This window comes from Stenella coeruleoalba (genome assembly GCF_951394435.1).
Source record: "Stenella coeruleoalba genome assembly, chromosome: 7".
NCBI classification, from domain to species: Eukaryota; Metazoa; Chordata; class Mammalia; order Artiodactyla; family Delphinidae; genus Stenella; species Stenella coeruleoalba.
In genome coordinates this window covers 100331700-100346515 of record NC_137153.1, presented here as the reverse complement: position 1 = coordinate 100346515, position 14816 = coordinate 100331700, and the positions used below count along the sequence as shown (strand labels likewise).

The following is a 14816-nucleotide window of genomic DNA, read 5'->3' as shown; positions in this document are numbered from 1 at the left end:
GTCCCAAGAACTTTTCATTTCAAACGATATAATGTCAACATTGTATCAATTTGATTATCTTAAATAATTGAAGACAAATCTTTGAAGCACATTTTCTTTTCTTAAAAGCGATTAAAGAAGCCTAACTGTTCTTCACCTTGAAGTATTATATGTTCAGTGCATAATCATTATATAACACTTGTTTGTCCTTAGAGAACTTTACTGACAACGCTTCAACTAAAGGACCACTTTACCATTGTTTCTCAAAAGCACTACAGAACTTTCTAGATGAGAATCCAGCCTAATCTCCCCTAAAGTTGAAATCAATGGGTCAAACCCTTCTTTTAGAGCATGCACCCTATTAATCATGCAGATTTAATTTTCCCCATGATAGCCCCCCGGGTTATCGAAGGTTTATGCCTGTTTCTTTTCTTTGGTTTTTAAATGCACAGTGTACTCATGACAGCAAATCAAAGCTGTTAGTGGCATCAGGCAGGTAGAATTGATGCCGGGAACAGGGCCACTGCAAATTTTATTAAGACTGCAATCACTGAGAGCACAGCACACGTTGGGGGTTTAAATACCTCTCTCTGTGGCATTTGTCATATTAAGAGCTGCAGCATAAACAAAGGAAAAAGCAAATCAAATGTATGTAAACATTTCTAGATGCAGTAAGGAAGTCTGATCTCTAGGAAAGAAGACAGCCAGAAGTCTAACATTTTTGAAAACAGTCCCGATCTCTTAGAGTTAGATCTCTTGCCATTTGCCTCTGGGACATCCTATGTGTGTATCTGTTTGGGTCTTTTAGAGTTCTACTTATCTTATATACTGCGTATGTTTGCCAAAAGTCTTCAACAACAACAACAAAAGCCTCCAATAGACCAGGTCATCCCTAAGGATACATGGTGAAGCTTTTCAGATTGCAGAGAAAGGGGCTGACAGCAATAAAGTGCCCTGTTCAGTGTTGGGAAACTCTTGCCCTGGAGCCGATCAAGTTTGCCAAACGGCTCACCTTCCCTCCTCCTCACTCCCCAAAATGCCTCTCCCAAGTGTGGAGACATGGGTCTCTTTTTGAGGCCCCCTGCAAATAAGGAGTTGTTTAAACGTTAGAGGAGCCTCTATGTAACCCTCTATAGCCCTCTGTGTAGAAGGGTTCTGTTCTCTTCTTGATCTGCTTCTAGGGCTCTCATTTGCAACTTTATACTATGCCGAGCCGCCTCTTTCCACTGGTGATCACTGACTGAGAACCCTTGGTTCTAGCCTCCCTTCTGCCTAACCTTTTCCTTAATGGCTTAAAGCTCCAAGAGGAAACAAGGCAATAATAGAAAATGCAATTAGCAGGGAGCCCGATCCATTCCAACATCCATCTGTTTTAATTTGGGTCTCAAGTATTCTACACTCCACCAGTTTCTATACACAAAGCAGGATTCGTCTGAATGTGATATTCACAGAATGCATAAGATCCGCCCTCAGCTCCAAATAAATAAATCATTTCATTAATAATTAAGGCAAAGGAGATAAGGGAAGTTTAACGGAAATATGTAAGAATAGAAGAGAAATATAAGAAAATTAGATATTTGTAGTTTTTTTTTTAATGGATCCTTTCCAATGATTAAAAAACTCAGAACCATGTTCTTTCTGGCTATAAAAAGAATCATTACATTATCGTATTAGAAGTGTTTAATTTCTGTGGTGTAGTGTTTATGAAACACTTTTTAAGGGAGAATATCCCTCTCGTCAAAATTGGAAAAGTAAAATAAGAATCTGGTACTTCAGAGGTCATTCGAAGCCTCCCCTGACGGCAGCCTCTCCTTGAAAACTTCAGCTCTACCACTCAGATCATCACACTCCATGGTGGTATCGCCCTGCCACTGAGTACTCTGGAGTACTGAGTACTTCGGAGCACTCAGGAGAAAACTTTTTCAATTAAAGACACATAAGAGAAACAGTAGGGATCATTCTTTGGATGCACACATGCCTAAGGTAGAACATGAAGTAGATTGGAGAAAGAGACAACGCTGTCCCTTGACTTAGAAGAGAATTCCTTCCATAGGTCCCTGAGAAGTCACTTTGTCTCTTTTCAACCAAAACTAATGCAGCAAGTATCATTGTTCAGGGCCGGCGGGGGGAGGGGAGACTACATAGAATTATGCTGCTGAAAATGATGTTTTTACCTCTGTGAGGAACTAATTAAAAGAAATGATCTCAAACAGAAGGAACATTTCTAGTTAAATATAAGGAAATCTTTCTGAGCCAATATGATTGATTTATCTTTGTTTTATAGCTGTATATTCATTCTCATATCTGGAGACAGCTAAGGAACCATCTTAGCTAGGGGGCAGAAGCCACAAACAAGGTATGATTGCCATTAAGCTGGGTAAGACAAACCTCAATTTCAGATATATTAAAACGCATAATAAAGAAACAAAAAGTTAGCCAATGCTTGTTGTAAGAAACCAATGACTGTGAGATTCACTCCAAATATGGTAAAATATTTAAAAATGAACATTTAGAAAATGAAATTTTCTATGCAATATGACGTACAGATTTCTCTGGCCCTCATTTATCCTGCCATGAGGGCTATCCTAAAGCCCACTGTCGCAGAGGTACCCGAGAGGGGGGTTAACATTTCCAGAGGGAGAGCCTCCATCGTTGTGAGACTGATAGCTCTTTTCTGCATCCCAGGTGACTATGGAATTTGGGCAACCAGAGACTTCCCTGCCAATGGCAAATCAGTATAGCTATATAGTTCTCACCCAGGAGTGCTTCACTTTTCTATGTGAACTTTCTGTTAATTTACTTTATGAGTCAATAACACCTAACCAAGTGTAGAAAATATTCATTGAGAAATCAGAACCCGTATGGAATTTTACTTTGGATCCTCCAGGCTACTACAGAATCATAAATTCCAGGTTTCTGCCCATAATCAAGAAAGAAGAGTCAAACGAGGAGAGAATTCACCAGTAGCTGCCACTCTCTGAACCTTTTCACTTCCCACTCCCTTACTTCCTCAACTTACTGTCTTTACGGGTTAATTCCCTCCCTAAGGAAATGGCAGCTTCCGTGTTCTGTTTATCATGATCCCACCGCAGACGTTCTTCAGCCAATAGGCAAGAGTTGTGAATATCTAATCAACGTAGGGATCGATTGCCTTTGACAAAACTTTTCCCATCCCTGAGTTTGTTCTAGAGCAGAACGGAGCAACAGAGCTACAAAAATAATATGTAAAACCAATGAACAGAAAGGTTGATGTCACTTGATTAAAATAGTATAATATTTGGAAGAAGTCATTTTTTCCAAAGCATAAATACAAGCATTAATTTTTCCTCATTATAAAGGTCTCTTTATAAAAGTTCAGAAAGTATAAAGCTATATAAAGTATATGATAGAAGGTTACCAACCCCCCCCATGTAATTCTATATGCAGAGATGATGATTATCAACAATTCGGCATTTATACTCCAGTGTATAATATATAACATACTGTTCTTTAACTTACTTTTTCACTTATGAACACATTAATATTTCTAATGGGTTAATATTTCTAAAGAAATAGGATATTGCCTTGCACATGGTAAGCACTATGTAAGTATTAGTTAAATTACTACTAATAGAAACAGCAAATATATCGTGCTTACTGTGTGCCACTATTAATTCATGTAATCATTGCAGAAACCTAAGAGGCAGGTCCTATTTTTACCCCTGTTTTAGAGATGAGGAAAATGAGATTCAGAGACAGGAAACAGACGCAAGTCACGTATATGGTGGAAAGTCTTAGAAATTAATACATATAGATCGATCTCATCCTTTTTAATGGTCACACGGAATTTCATCACATATTATGTCAGTCTCCTATTGATGCAAATTTAATTTATTTAAAAAACTTTATTCTTATAAACAACTTTGTGATAATCTTGAGTATATACTTCTGTAAAGAATTCCCTTAGATAAATTTTTAGAAGTTAAATTATTGAGACAAATCTGTACACATTTTAAAGTTTGATGGTTATTAAAAACAAAAAACATATCTACTAGGCTACACCAAATTATAAGAATAATTGCAAGTGCTGGTTTCCCACACCCTGTCAATTGTTGTTATTCTAATTGATGTTCTTTGTAAGCAATCTGTCTTTTCTTTAATAATTAACATCACCTTTTTGTCTTCGGTTCATTATGTGTTTGGTTCATTATAATGTGTCTGGGTGTGCAAATATTTCTGTATCTGCTCTTTATTTTTACTATTGGGACTTGGTGTACATCTTGTACTTGATGATTTAAGTTTTCATCAATTTTGGCAAGTTCTCAGGCATCATGCTTTTGAGTATAGCTTCTCTTATATTTCTCTATTCTCTCTTTCTATAATTTATATCCTTAATTATTTCTTTTTTTATCCTTAATTATTTCTTAAATTCAATTTCATCTTTCCCGTCTCTCTGCACTGAATTCTTAATTCTGAAGAGCTGACTTCTAATGTGTGAATTATCTCTTTATCTCTAATATGCCATTACTCAACCACTGAATTTTAATTTTAACCATTATCTTTTTCATTTGTTAAAATTATATTTAATTCTTTATCGGAACTGTTTTTCTTCTTCCTAATGTATCTTACTTTTTTGTTGTTCCTCCTTTTGTGTCTTTAGTTTAAACATATTTATTTTAGAGTATCTATTATATTGTGTTGTTAATCGAATTTCCTGGGGTTTAAATCACTTTGTATATTGTGTCAGCTAATTCTCACTCAAGGCGGGTTGTTTCCTGTGGATGCAATAATTTTGTATTGTGAACTCATCCTCAGTGTGGCTTTACCTATGAAAACCCTATGTAACCTGTGTAAGGTGTTTCTTTTTTCAGCGTTTTTGTTGTTAAATTTTTGACCAGGGACTAATTTTTAAAATTTTTCTTTTAAAGTATGGTTTATTTACAATATTGTATTAGTTTCAGGTGTACAGCAAAGTGATTCAGGTTTTTTTCAGATTATATTTCATTACAGGTTATTACAAGATATTGAATATAATTCCCTGTGCTATACAGTGAATCCTTGTTCCTTATCTATTTTATGTATTTTTTTGTATCTGTTAATCCCATATTCCTAATTTGTCCCTCTCTCTCTCCCTCTCCTTTTTGGTAACCATAAGTTTGTTTTCTGTGTCTGCGAATCTGTTTCTGTTGTGTATGTAGATTGATTTGTATTATTTTTTAGATTCCACATATGTCTTTGCACATATTTGTCTTTCTTTGAATGATTTACTTCACTAAGTATAATATCATCTAGGCCCATGCATGTTGCTGCAAATGACAATATTTCACTTTTTTTATAGCCAGGTAATGTTCCGTTCTATATATACCACATCTTCTTAAGCCAGTCATTTGTTTGTGGGCACTTGGGTTGTTTCCATGTCTTGGCTATTGTAAATAGTGCTGCATTGGGGTGCATGCATCTTTTTGAATTCGAGTTTTCATTTTTTCTGGATATATGCCCAGGAATGGGATTGCTGGATCATATGGTAGCTCTATTTTTAGTTTTTTAAGGAACCTTCATACTGTCTTCCATAGTGGCTGTATCAATTTACATTCCCACCAACAGTGTAGGAGGGCTCCCTTTTCTCCACACTCTCTCTAATTTATTATTTGTAGACTTTCTGATAATATACATTCTGACCAGTATGAAGTGATACCTCATTTTGGTTTTGATTTGCATTTCTCTATTAATTAGCAATATTGAGCATCTTTTCATGTGCCTGTTGGCCATCTCTATTTCTTTTTTGGAAGACCTGGGACTAACTTTTATGTTAATTTCTCCAACTGGGGATTCCCAGACTGGCCGGCTGGCAGCATGAATTCAAAAGCAAATCTAATTGAGATACTGTCCTGAGTGTTGGCTATTCATTCATATGAAGAATGAATATTGGCTATTCTTATGAAGAGAAAGACAAGCCTCTGTGTTTCTATGCCAACGGGTAGCATTTTTCTGGCCTATCTTTTCACTTCAGTGGTTCTCAGCTTTATACAAGGGTATCAGCGCTAACTTCCACTTCACAGGGACCCAAGACCTTGACTTTTTCCCTTTAAGAGCCTTAAAACCAATCTTCTACATTATAGAAGTGGGCACTTGTCTCATTACATGGAGGACAGTGCCCAACCAGCTCATGATCTCACCGCTCTGCTTTTCCAATTCCTATTCATTCCTGACTTCTGAATATTTCCATTTTTTCCGTATGAGTTGTACAACTAACCCAGCATTTCTGGCTGTTTGTAGTGGGAAGATTTTCATATTATCTTGTTGGCCGTGTTGCTGGAGTTCTAAGTGTGTAATCCCGGGTTTGTGTATTTAGTACCTAAAGATTCCATGAGTCATCATTTTAAGCATTCTCTTCCAATATTCACAAATCCTTTGCCCTCTTTTTTTTCCTGGCAAAACTCCAATGCTTATATCTGGCCTTTGGATTTGGCTTTCTACTTATTCCAACTTACACCTGTACTGCTGAGCAACCCTGCAGGAAAACCTGCAATGAAGCAAATTGATGCCACTCTGTATTCATAGTCCTGTTCTCTGCTAAAATCTGAATGTTCCCCAGCAAGCCTAGTTTCCCTGTGAGTCATCTCCCCCATTCCCCACAGCTATTTTAAAACCTTTCCACTCTCCTCATCCCGCTGCCCCCCTTTACAGAAGTATTTTCAGAAGATAACCTTACTTCCTACTTCCGAGAGGAAATAGAGCCCATCAGAACAGAGCTTTCTCAAATTCCATCTGCCCAACTTATGAACTCATTTACACTGGCATACACCTCTTTTCTCCTTCTTCCTATTATGAGGAAGGAAGTTTCTTCTTCCTGTCTGAGTAATCATATAATTGACCACTGAAGCTGAGATATTTTTGAAAGTAAAAGAAGGACTCTATTAATAATTATTCCAGGACAACAGGTGTAAACCAGAACTGTCCTGGGCAAACTGGGACATGCGGTCACCCCCTATATAAAGTTTATTGCTGAATACATCTGTTTTGCCTTCCCAAGCACCACAGTCCCTTGAACATTCCACCTCTCTTCTGTATATTCAAATTTTCCTTCTCTCTGGGTTCCTTCTCGTTAATATTTTAACACTGTCCATGTTTTTTCTTAAACATTTCAATCTTTTAAAAAGAGAAATCATGCAAAACCACGCTTCCTATGTGCCAAAGATGCCTCCAACTACTGCTAACTTTTTTGACTCATCCCTTTTCTCTGCCAAATTTATTGAAAAAAATTGTCAGCATACACTGTCTCTCTTTTTTTCAGTTCCTGTTCTCCTTCATTCACAGAATTCTGGCTTCTTCCCCATCCCCATTCTGACATCACTCTTGACAATGTCACACATGATTCTCTCATTTTTTAATAGAACAGACAGTATTCAGTGTTACCCCATTTCTTAGGTGCCTCCATCTGTGCAGCCTTGAGTGGATTAGTTATCCTCTGTGTTCCTCGGTTTCCTAAAATGGTACAATTATAGGCCGTTCCTCAGTGACTGTTCGTGAAAATTAAAATAAAATAATACATGTAAAGCATTTAGGATTTTAAAATGTTAGCCATCCCATTGCTCGTCCTTTTCGAAAAACATCCATGTTTGGTCATGATTGAATTAGACGGTCCCATCAGTAATTTTGCATGCCACTGTTTGAATCTTTTAAGGCAAGGCGTCAGGGTAGAATATCTTTACATTGCCATTCCAGAGACCCGGCGGCCTGAGGATGGCAATCTAGAAAGGGAGCTAGCTTTACTTCTGTGTCCAAGGGTGTTTCTTTCATGTTTGTTATGGCTGCTAGGATTTAGCAAACACACTGTACTAAATCCATAACCTGGCATGCTTAACCTCATTAGAAGCTCACAATGGCAGACAAACCATATCTTTCCCTGACATATCTATTTGCCCTCAAGGTAGCCCCACATCAACTAGCACTTACAGGGCTCTCATTCTGATATGCTCAAACTAATTTGCAGAGTTACCGATATAATACATAGCAAATGCTCATCTGTCCTAACTGACCATGGCCAGCTTCATCTTTAGCCCTCACCATTGCCAAGACAGCAGGCATTTGAAGGCACGTTGGGATTCTTCCAGTGACTTCTTAGTTGCTTTTTAACCTGCTCTGAGTTGTTGGTTGAATTGGCCCTTCCTTTAAAATAGGTCATGTTTGCATTATATCTTGTGGACATGCCTCCACTATTTTTTTAGGTGGAAGCCAATTTTTCAGAGCTTCAATAGCCAAAGCAGATTTTCTGCAAAATTTATCTTCTAATAGTAATAATTATAGTTGATACCATTTACTAAATGCATAATATATACCAGCAGTTGTGCTAAGCATGTCACATATTTTCATGTCTATTGACTAATAAGGATTAAAATGGAGTAGAAATAGACATGTGTGCTAAAATGAGCATCTTAACCTACTGGTAGAGTAACTTTAAATGATATTATGAGCTCTCAGTACTAGCAAGTTTAATAAAATCTCTAGCATATATTAATTACTAACACAATGAACATGATCGTTTCAGTGTTTGGAAGAAAGGAGAGTGTTCAGTTTTACTGATAGGCATGATACAAAACTAGGCAAGGCAAGACCAAACTGTGTAATTGAACTCCAACTAATGAGATCTGTGATAATTTTCTCTAGGCCAAAGCTAAACCAAATGGTTTCAATATCTTTGAAGACAGTAACCTAAACAATCAGTATTTGATGTTATAATTCAGTGGGCTCATATTTTATACCTTGAAGAGGGAAATATTTATGATATTGTACACAAATGGATAACATTGGTTCTGTATCCCTCCACATATAGTTCAAGGAAACACTGGATCTAGGCAGACATTCACTGTGTCTGAAAGTGGGACTGAGTGTGTTTGTATGTTTATTTAATTTTCACTCCATAAGTTACATGAGCTGGTTGTTGCATTCTGAGCTTTAAATAGCACTGATAATTTAAAAGATATTAAATTCTAGCAGCTGTGCGAAAAATATATTCTTTTTACATCTGACAACCACTATTCCCTCCAACCTCATTCCTTTCCATGAACAGTTAATTGAAATGAGATCATTAAAGCTGTGAGAAGAAGGTCTAGCTAGGAAATAAAGATAATCTTAAAGAAGCTAATAGAAAACTGTATGATTGAGAAGGAAGAAATGTAGGAAAGGCTCGATTTTGGCCTAAGAGAAGGGTGACATCAAAGTAAGCTATGGGGAAGCTGTGAAGTCTTCCCCAGCTGAACTATAATTTGTGCCAGTGTGTGATAATCACTTTATCAATCAGATAACAGAAAAGGAAGTGATAACTCCTATAGTCAACATTTACTGAGTTTTACAAAGCGTCAGACACTCTGCTAAATACTACCAGTAATTTATCTCATTGAATACCCACAACAAACCCCACTTTGCAGATAAGAAAACTGAGAGCCAGAGAGGTTAATTCTAAGGCCTGTAACAGGAGGAGCTGGGAAGAGTTTTGTACTCAGTTTACTCACCTCGTATAGGCATGCTGGTAGTTTCTATTTTTAAGCAAAATATGTTATAATTTTAGGTCAAGAAGGAGCTGAGGACCAAATGGATAGAATCCCTAGCTCGACCTGGATTCTGATTTCTCAGTGAAGATATTTCACAACCAGTTGTTGGATTAATTGACTTAAAGGAACACTTTAAAAAACGGAAAATATTTTGACAATGTAACTCATAGAAGTAGGACCGTTTGGGGTTATACATTTTGAGCCAGTATTATATTTTTCTCAACCCTTTGTGACAATACAATTGGAAAGAAGTTACTTTTTTTCTTTTCTTTTTGATACATTTTTAAGACACGTCTTTTATGCTGAAAAAAGATAAAATGAATATCTTCAAATTTATAAACAAGGGAGAATTGTCCAAGCCAAGAAGACGTTCTAAAATGATATCCTATTGTTTTAGTATTATAGTGACTTTAGTCGGTTTTGGTTAATTGATGGGCTATAGATGGAATATGACCTGTTATACAAAGGAACGATTTTTTTCTCGTTTCAAATTTTTGAGTGTTGACCTAACGGTCTAATATCTGGAATAAATGAGGGAAATGAACTACCTACTGCCTCTCTGTTTTGCAAGCTGAAATGATTCACAGTAGAGCGTGAGGCCCTCAGCTAGCACTGTAATGGGAAGGAACGCAGCTCCTTACCCTCAACTTCCAGCTTTGCCAACTTGGAATATGCCGTCCCGAGGCTGTTTTTTGCCACACATCGATAATGTCCTGCATCTTCCTTTTGCACATTATGAATCCTTAAACTCCCGGATTCAAGGACCGCAGTGCGGGAGTTTTCCTGCCAGGGACAGGAACATGAATTAAAAATGGCCATAGGTCTGTCAAGGACACATTTGCTATATTTCATCTAGTCATCACTATCATTCTTATCAAAAATATTATTTTAACATTTATTTGGCATTTATTATGGGTAACGTACAATAATAAATGAGATAGTATAAGATTACCAAAATTAATTTTAATAACAATGCCATAAGATATAGTTATTTTTATTTTCTTTCATTATATGAGGACCCCAAGGCTTATTGGATGTCCTACATCAACAAGCCTTATTTTAGGAGTTTCTTTGATATCTAAAAATGTCACATCCAGGTCTGTTTGATTAAAAGCATTGCTTTTAACAGCCATGCTTACTGCCTATATGGTATCCTTAGGAGAATATATGTCCTTTGAAAAGTTCGAAAATTCTACAGATAATACAAAAATTGGTCTTTATAGTTAAAATGTTACATCTATCTTCTCTCTGGGGACTCTAAATTCATATAGAGCCACCCCCTGCTTTTATTGTAGAAAATATAACAAAAGGAAAGCCAGAGAATTATATAAATTACCATAAAAAATGAAAATTATTTGTTTTATTTTAAATAAAACAAAGCTAATTGATATTATGTTTTATTTCAATTAATTGACATATATCAACACCTATGTATTCCCCATGGAACACTCTGAGTACAGTAATATGAAAAACATAATGTCTTTGACCTCACTGAGTTCACAGTTGGTAGGTTATACAAGGATGGAAAGAGACGATGGTGATGCAGTATAGTAATTTATCAATAAATGTAGGTATAAGATACAAAGCAGTACAAAATAAGCGTGTGAATACTGCATTTCAAGTTTGACTACTGTATGTGATTGAGGTTGTTGTCAAGGTGGTTTGTTCACCAGTCTTGATGCTCTAACTTCACTCCAGAATGTTCTCATTCCTTTTCTTCCGAACCTTATTTCTCTCTCTCCTCCCAGAGACGATTTGTCAGGTCTAAAGCTTGGAGCTTAGTTCCATTTTTTAAATCTCATGAGTCTCAAAGATTCAATGTTGAAAAATAAATGATTCAAATACCAACCAACAAAAAAGACTGTAGCTTTGCTCTGCTTTGCCTCCTTTATCATCCTTAACACTACTGGTTCCTATCTCTTTTTTCCCCTACTGAGCCCCAACTGGAATGCCTTACAATTTGCATATATGGGAACAGAAATATTAAAGTTTGGTTAAATGTTGTACATGGAAAAAAGTTTATACTAAGTTTATAAGTGTGCGACTGAGCTTGCAAAGGATTGTTGTATTTGACAATGTGTTGTATATACGTGTTTTAACATAACAATCACTTACCCTGAGAGCACTGTCCCCCTTGATCCACGACACTGATGGTTTGGGATTGCCCATTGTAGTACATGGTAGAACTGCCTTTAATCCTTCTATTATTTTTATGTTTATGGGAGGACGAGTTATTTTAGGTTCTAAAGGGAAATGAAGGTTAAAAATTAAAAAGCAATATGGCTTTATTAAACTTAGAGTTTCTAAGTTTATGTTTAATTATAAATATACATTAAAAATATTCTTAGGCTTATTATAATACAGAATTCACCAAATGCTAAGACATGTTTTTAGTGGCTATCAAACAGAAATCATTTTTGAAAATTTAGGTTATCTCTGTTTTATCTTATTTGAAAAATCAGTTCATAAAACATATTAGGAGTTTATAATTATCATAGTATTCTGCACTTTTAAAATAGTTAATAAAAAGTTGATTAAAATAAACTGATAGGGGCTTCCCTGGTGGCGCAGTGGTTGAGAGTCTGCCTGCCGATGCAGGGGACACGGGTTCGTGCCCCGGTCCAGGAGAATCCCACATGCCGCGGAGCGGCTGGGCCCGTGAGCCATGGCCGCTGAGCCTGCGTGTCCGGAGCCTCTGCTCCGCAGCGGGAGAGGCCACAACGGTGAGAGGCCCGCGTACCGCAAAAAAAATAAAAAAATAAATAAAAATAAACTGATAACAATTCAACATCACGTAATTCATAGCAACAGACATGAAAACATATGAAAGTAAAGTTTTGATATAAGTTTTATTTGTATAATTCTGAGTTATGTCTACTTTCCCTTTGGTTTCCATCTTAATTTGACTATTACGTTTGATGATTAAAAATTAGATACATTTATCCTCTAGAAAATAAATCAAATGTTACTATACTTGTAATCAGAGAAATTCTGTAATACAATTCAGAGTAACTCTACTCTGCAAAGCCAACTTGTGTATACTGTTCTGTGAAACACTCCTAAATTAATTTTTTCAGAAGAAATAGTTTATGTCAGTTAATTTTTATTCTCCAACATTGAGCTTTCAGAGGAAGACGTTATTAAATCTATTGCACAGAAGTACTGACAAGTTCAGGATGCCAGTGATTTTACTATTTGAAACACTCATAAAATAATGAAAACTACATTTATTTCCTAAGGAATCTTATGTTACAGTTACAAAGCAGAAGACTGTCTTTGCAGGAGAGACTACTGAGAAATAGATGCATTTTATTTTTTTCAGGTCATGTGCCATAATCAATTTGTTACTTTGACGTAGAAGAGCAGGAAATAAGGATTTTTGCCCTTCTACTTCAAGTGTGTGTGTGTATGTGTGTGTGTGTGTTGGAGGGACATGGTTTGGTGGTGGTTATAAGTGATATTTGCAAAGACTGCATGGTCTATTGATTTTTTTTTTTTTTTTTTTTTTTTTTTTTTTTTGGTACGCGGGCCTCTCACCGCTGCGGCCTCTCCCATTGCGGAGCACAGGCTCCGGACGCGCAGGCCCAGCGGCCATGGCTCACGGGCCCAGCCGCTCCACGGCATGTGGGATCTTCCCGGACCGGGGCACGAACCCGAGTCCCCCGCATCGGCAGGCGGACTCTCAACCACTGCGCCACCAGGGAAGCCCTGTCTATTGATTTTTAATCTAGCTATTTATTGCCATTTAGAGGTGGTATGACCCTGCAGTGTGGCAAAGATACAAGATAGGCTTTAAACATGTTATAGAAAAATATCAACGTTGTCACTTTGTCTGCGATCTAAAGCATACGATGCTCATTCTCATCAATGACAGTGAATACCTATGCTTAGACAATGACCAGGCGCCTCAATTGTGAGTTGAGTTGTCATACAGCTATTGGCAAAAGCTTAGCTTAGGAGTTGATACACCTGTGATATAGTCAAAGAGAGTATTATTCATTCCTTCCATTGGGCTCCCTGAACTGATCCCTATGGCAAACCTGAGTCGCAGATAATGTCTTAGGCAGAAAACCTTTGCTTAAAGCAAATAACTCCTGTCTTCTCAATGAAATAGATGTCTTTGTCATCTGTTGGTGAGAGCTCAGGAGAACCTTTGCGGGCAATTGAACATTAAGAAAACTAGGAATGAACTGAGTATTGATGTGGAGTCATGGATTCCCCACCCTAAGGGAGCATGATTCAGGGGAGCCATGAGCACTGACTAATCAGAACTGGTCATCTTGCTGAAGTGGGATGCTGGAAGTGTCCTGCTATGCCAAGACTGAACCCTTAGTTGTTGGACCATAAGGAATCTGGGGGAGGGAACTCCCGAAGGAGGTCTGAGGGTAGTTGGAGTAGCCATGGGGGTGGGGACCTCGAGGGTCTCAGGAAACAGCTCTTTAGCAAGCAGTGTGGAAGCATTCCAAAATTTTAACAGTTGGGACGGCCACACCAGTGGATAGCCACCTGAAGTGTGAGCTTTCCTAAGGAGAGAGTGGAGAAAAGAAGAGGAGAGAAGAAAAAAAGAGGATTTAGGATAGAACCAAAATCAAGAACATTTAGTGTCAGAAAAATATAAGCAGTATTCAAAGGAAAAGTAGTACCACAAAGTAGTGAAGTACTTAAATGTACTCTTAGGAATCACACCTTCATTCTTCAGCAAAAGAGAACATCCCAACTTCCTTACTTGGTGTTCTTACTGCCCCACATGCTGAAAGAAAGCCTGCTTGTGGGTACATCCCAACCTCTTTACCCTCAGAACCCCCAGATCAGCTTCCCCACGATGTCCCACTAGCCCCACTATATACCTATTATAGTTAATCTCGGACAGCATTTATAGGTGTGACCAAACATAAAAGATTAACAGACATGTGAGAACAACCATGAACATGAAGAAAGAGAATCAAAATAAAATCAAAACTTAGCCTGAAGAAAACAGCAATAAAGCAGGTGAAAGAAGAAAATGCTTTAAAAAAGTGCATTAATAGTATCCTTAGATGAGTGAATGTTGCATCATACACATAGAGTTGGCTATGAAGAAAAGGAGCAGTCAGGGAAAAAATAATACCTAGAAATTAAAAATACGGGTTTTTAAGATCAAAGTACAGAATGTAAGGTCAGAATAGCAGAATGGTCATACTGAAGACCAAATCCATGATATAGAAGGAAAAGCCAAATAAATCTCCTAGAAAGTAGAATATCAAGATAGATATGTAGGAAATATGAGGTGAAACAACTGGAGTGCAAAATAAAGACTTTCAGCCACAC

General features: G+C 37.2%; 1 protein-coding gene across 6 annotated transcripts in view; it reads right to left on the bottom strand.

Annotated features, from left to right (window-relative positions):
- The window catches only part of MUSK (muscle associated receptor tyrosine kinase), a gene marked incomplete at both ends in the record, with an annotated part of 91942 nt that overhangs the window by 52456 nt on the left and 24670 nt on the right, over positions 1-14816 (bottom strand). For all 6 annotated transcript variants that reach the window (XM_079927476.1, XM_079927472.1, XM_079927473.1 and 3 more), the window contains 2 exons: positions 10151-10292; positions 11625-11752. In XM_079927476.1, coding sequence (XP_079783602.1) covers positions 10151-10292; positions 11625-11752 — 270 coding nt within the window. The remainder of the gene's footprint in view (positions 1-10150; positions 10293-11624; positions 11753-14816) is intronic.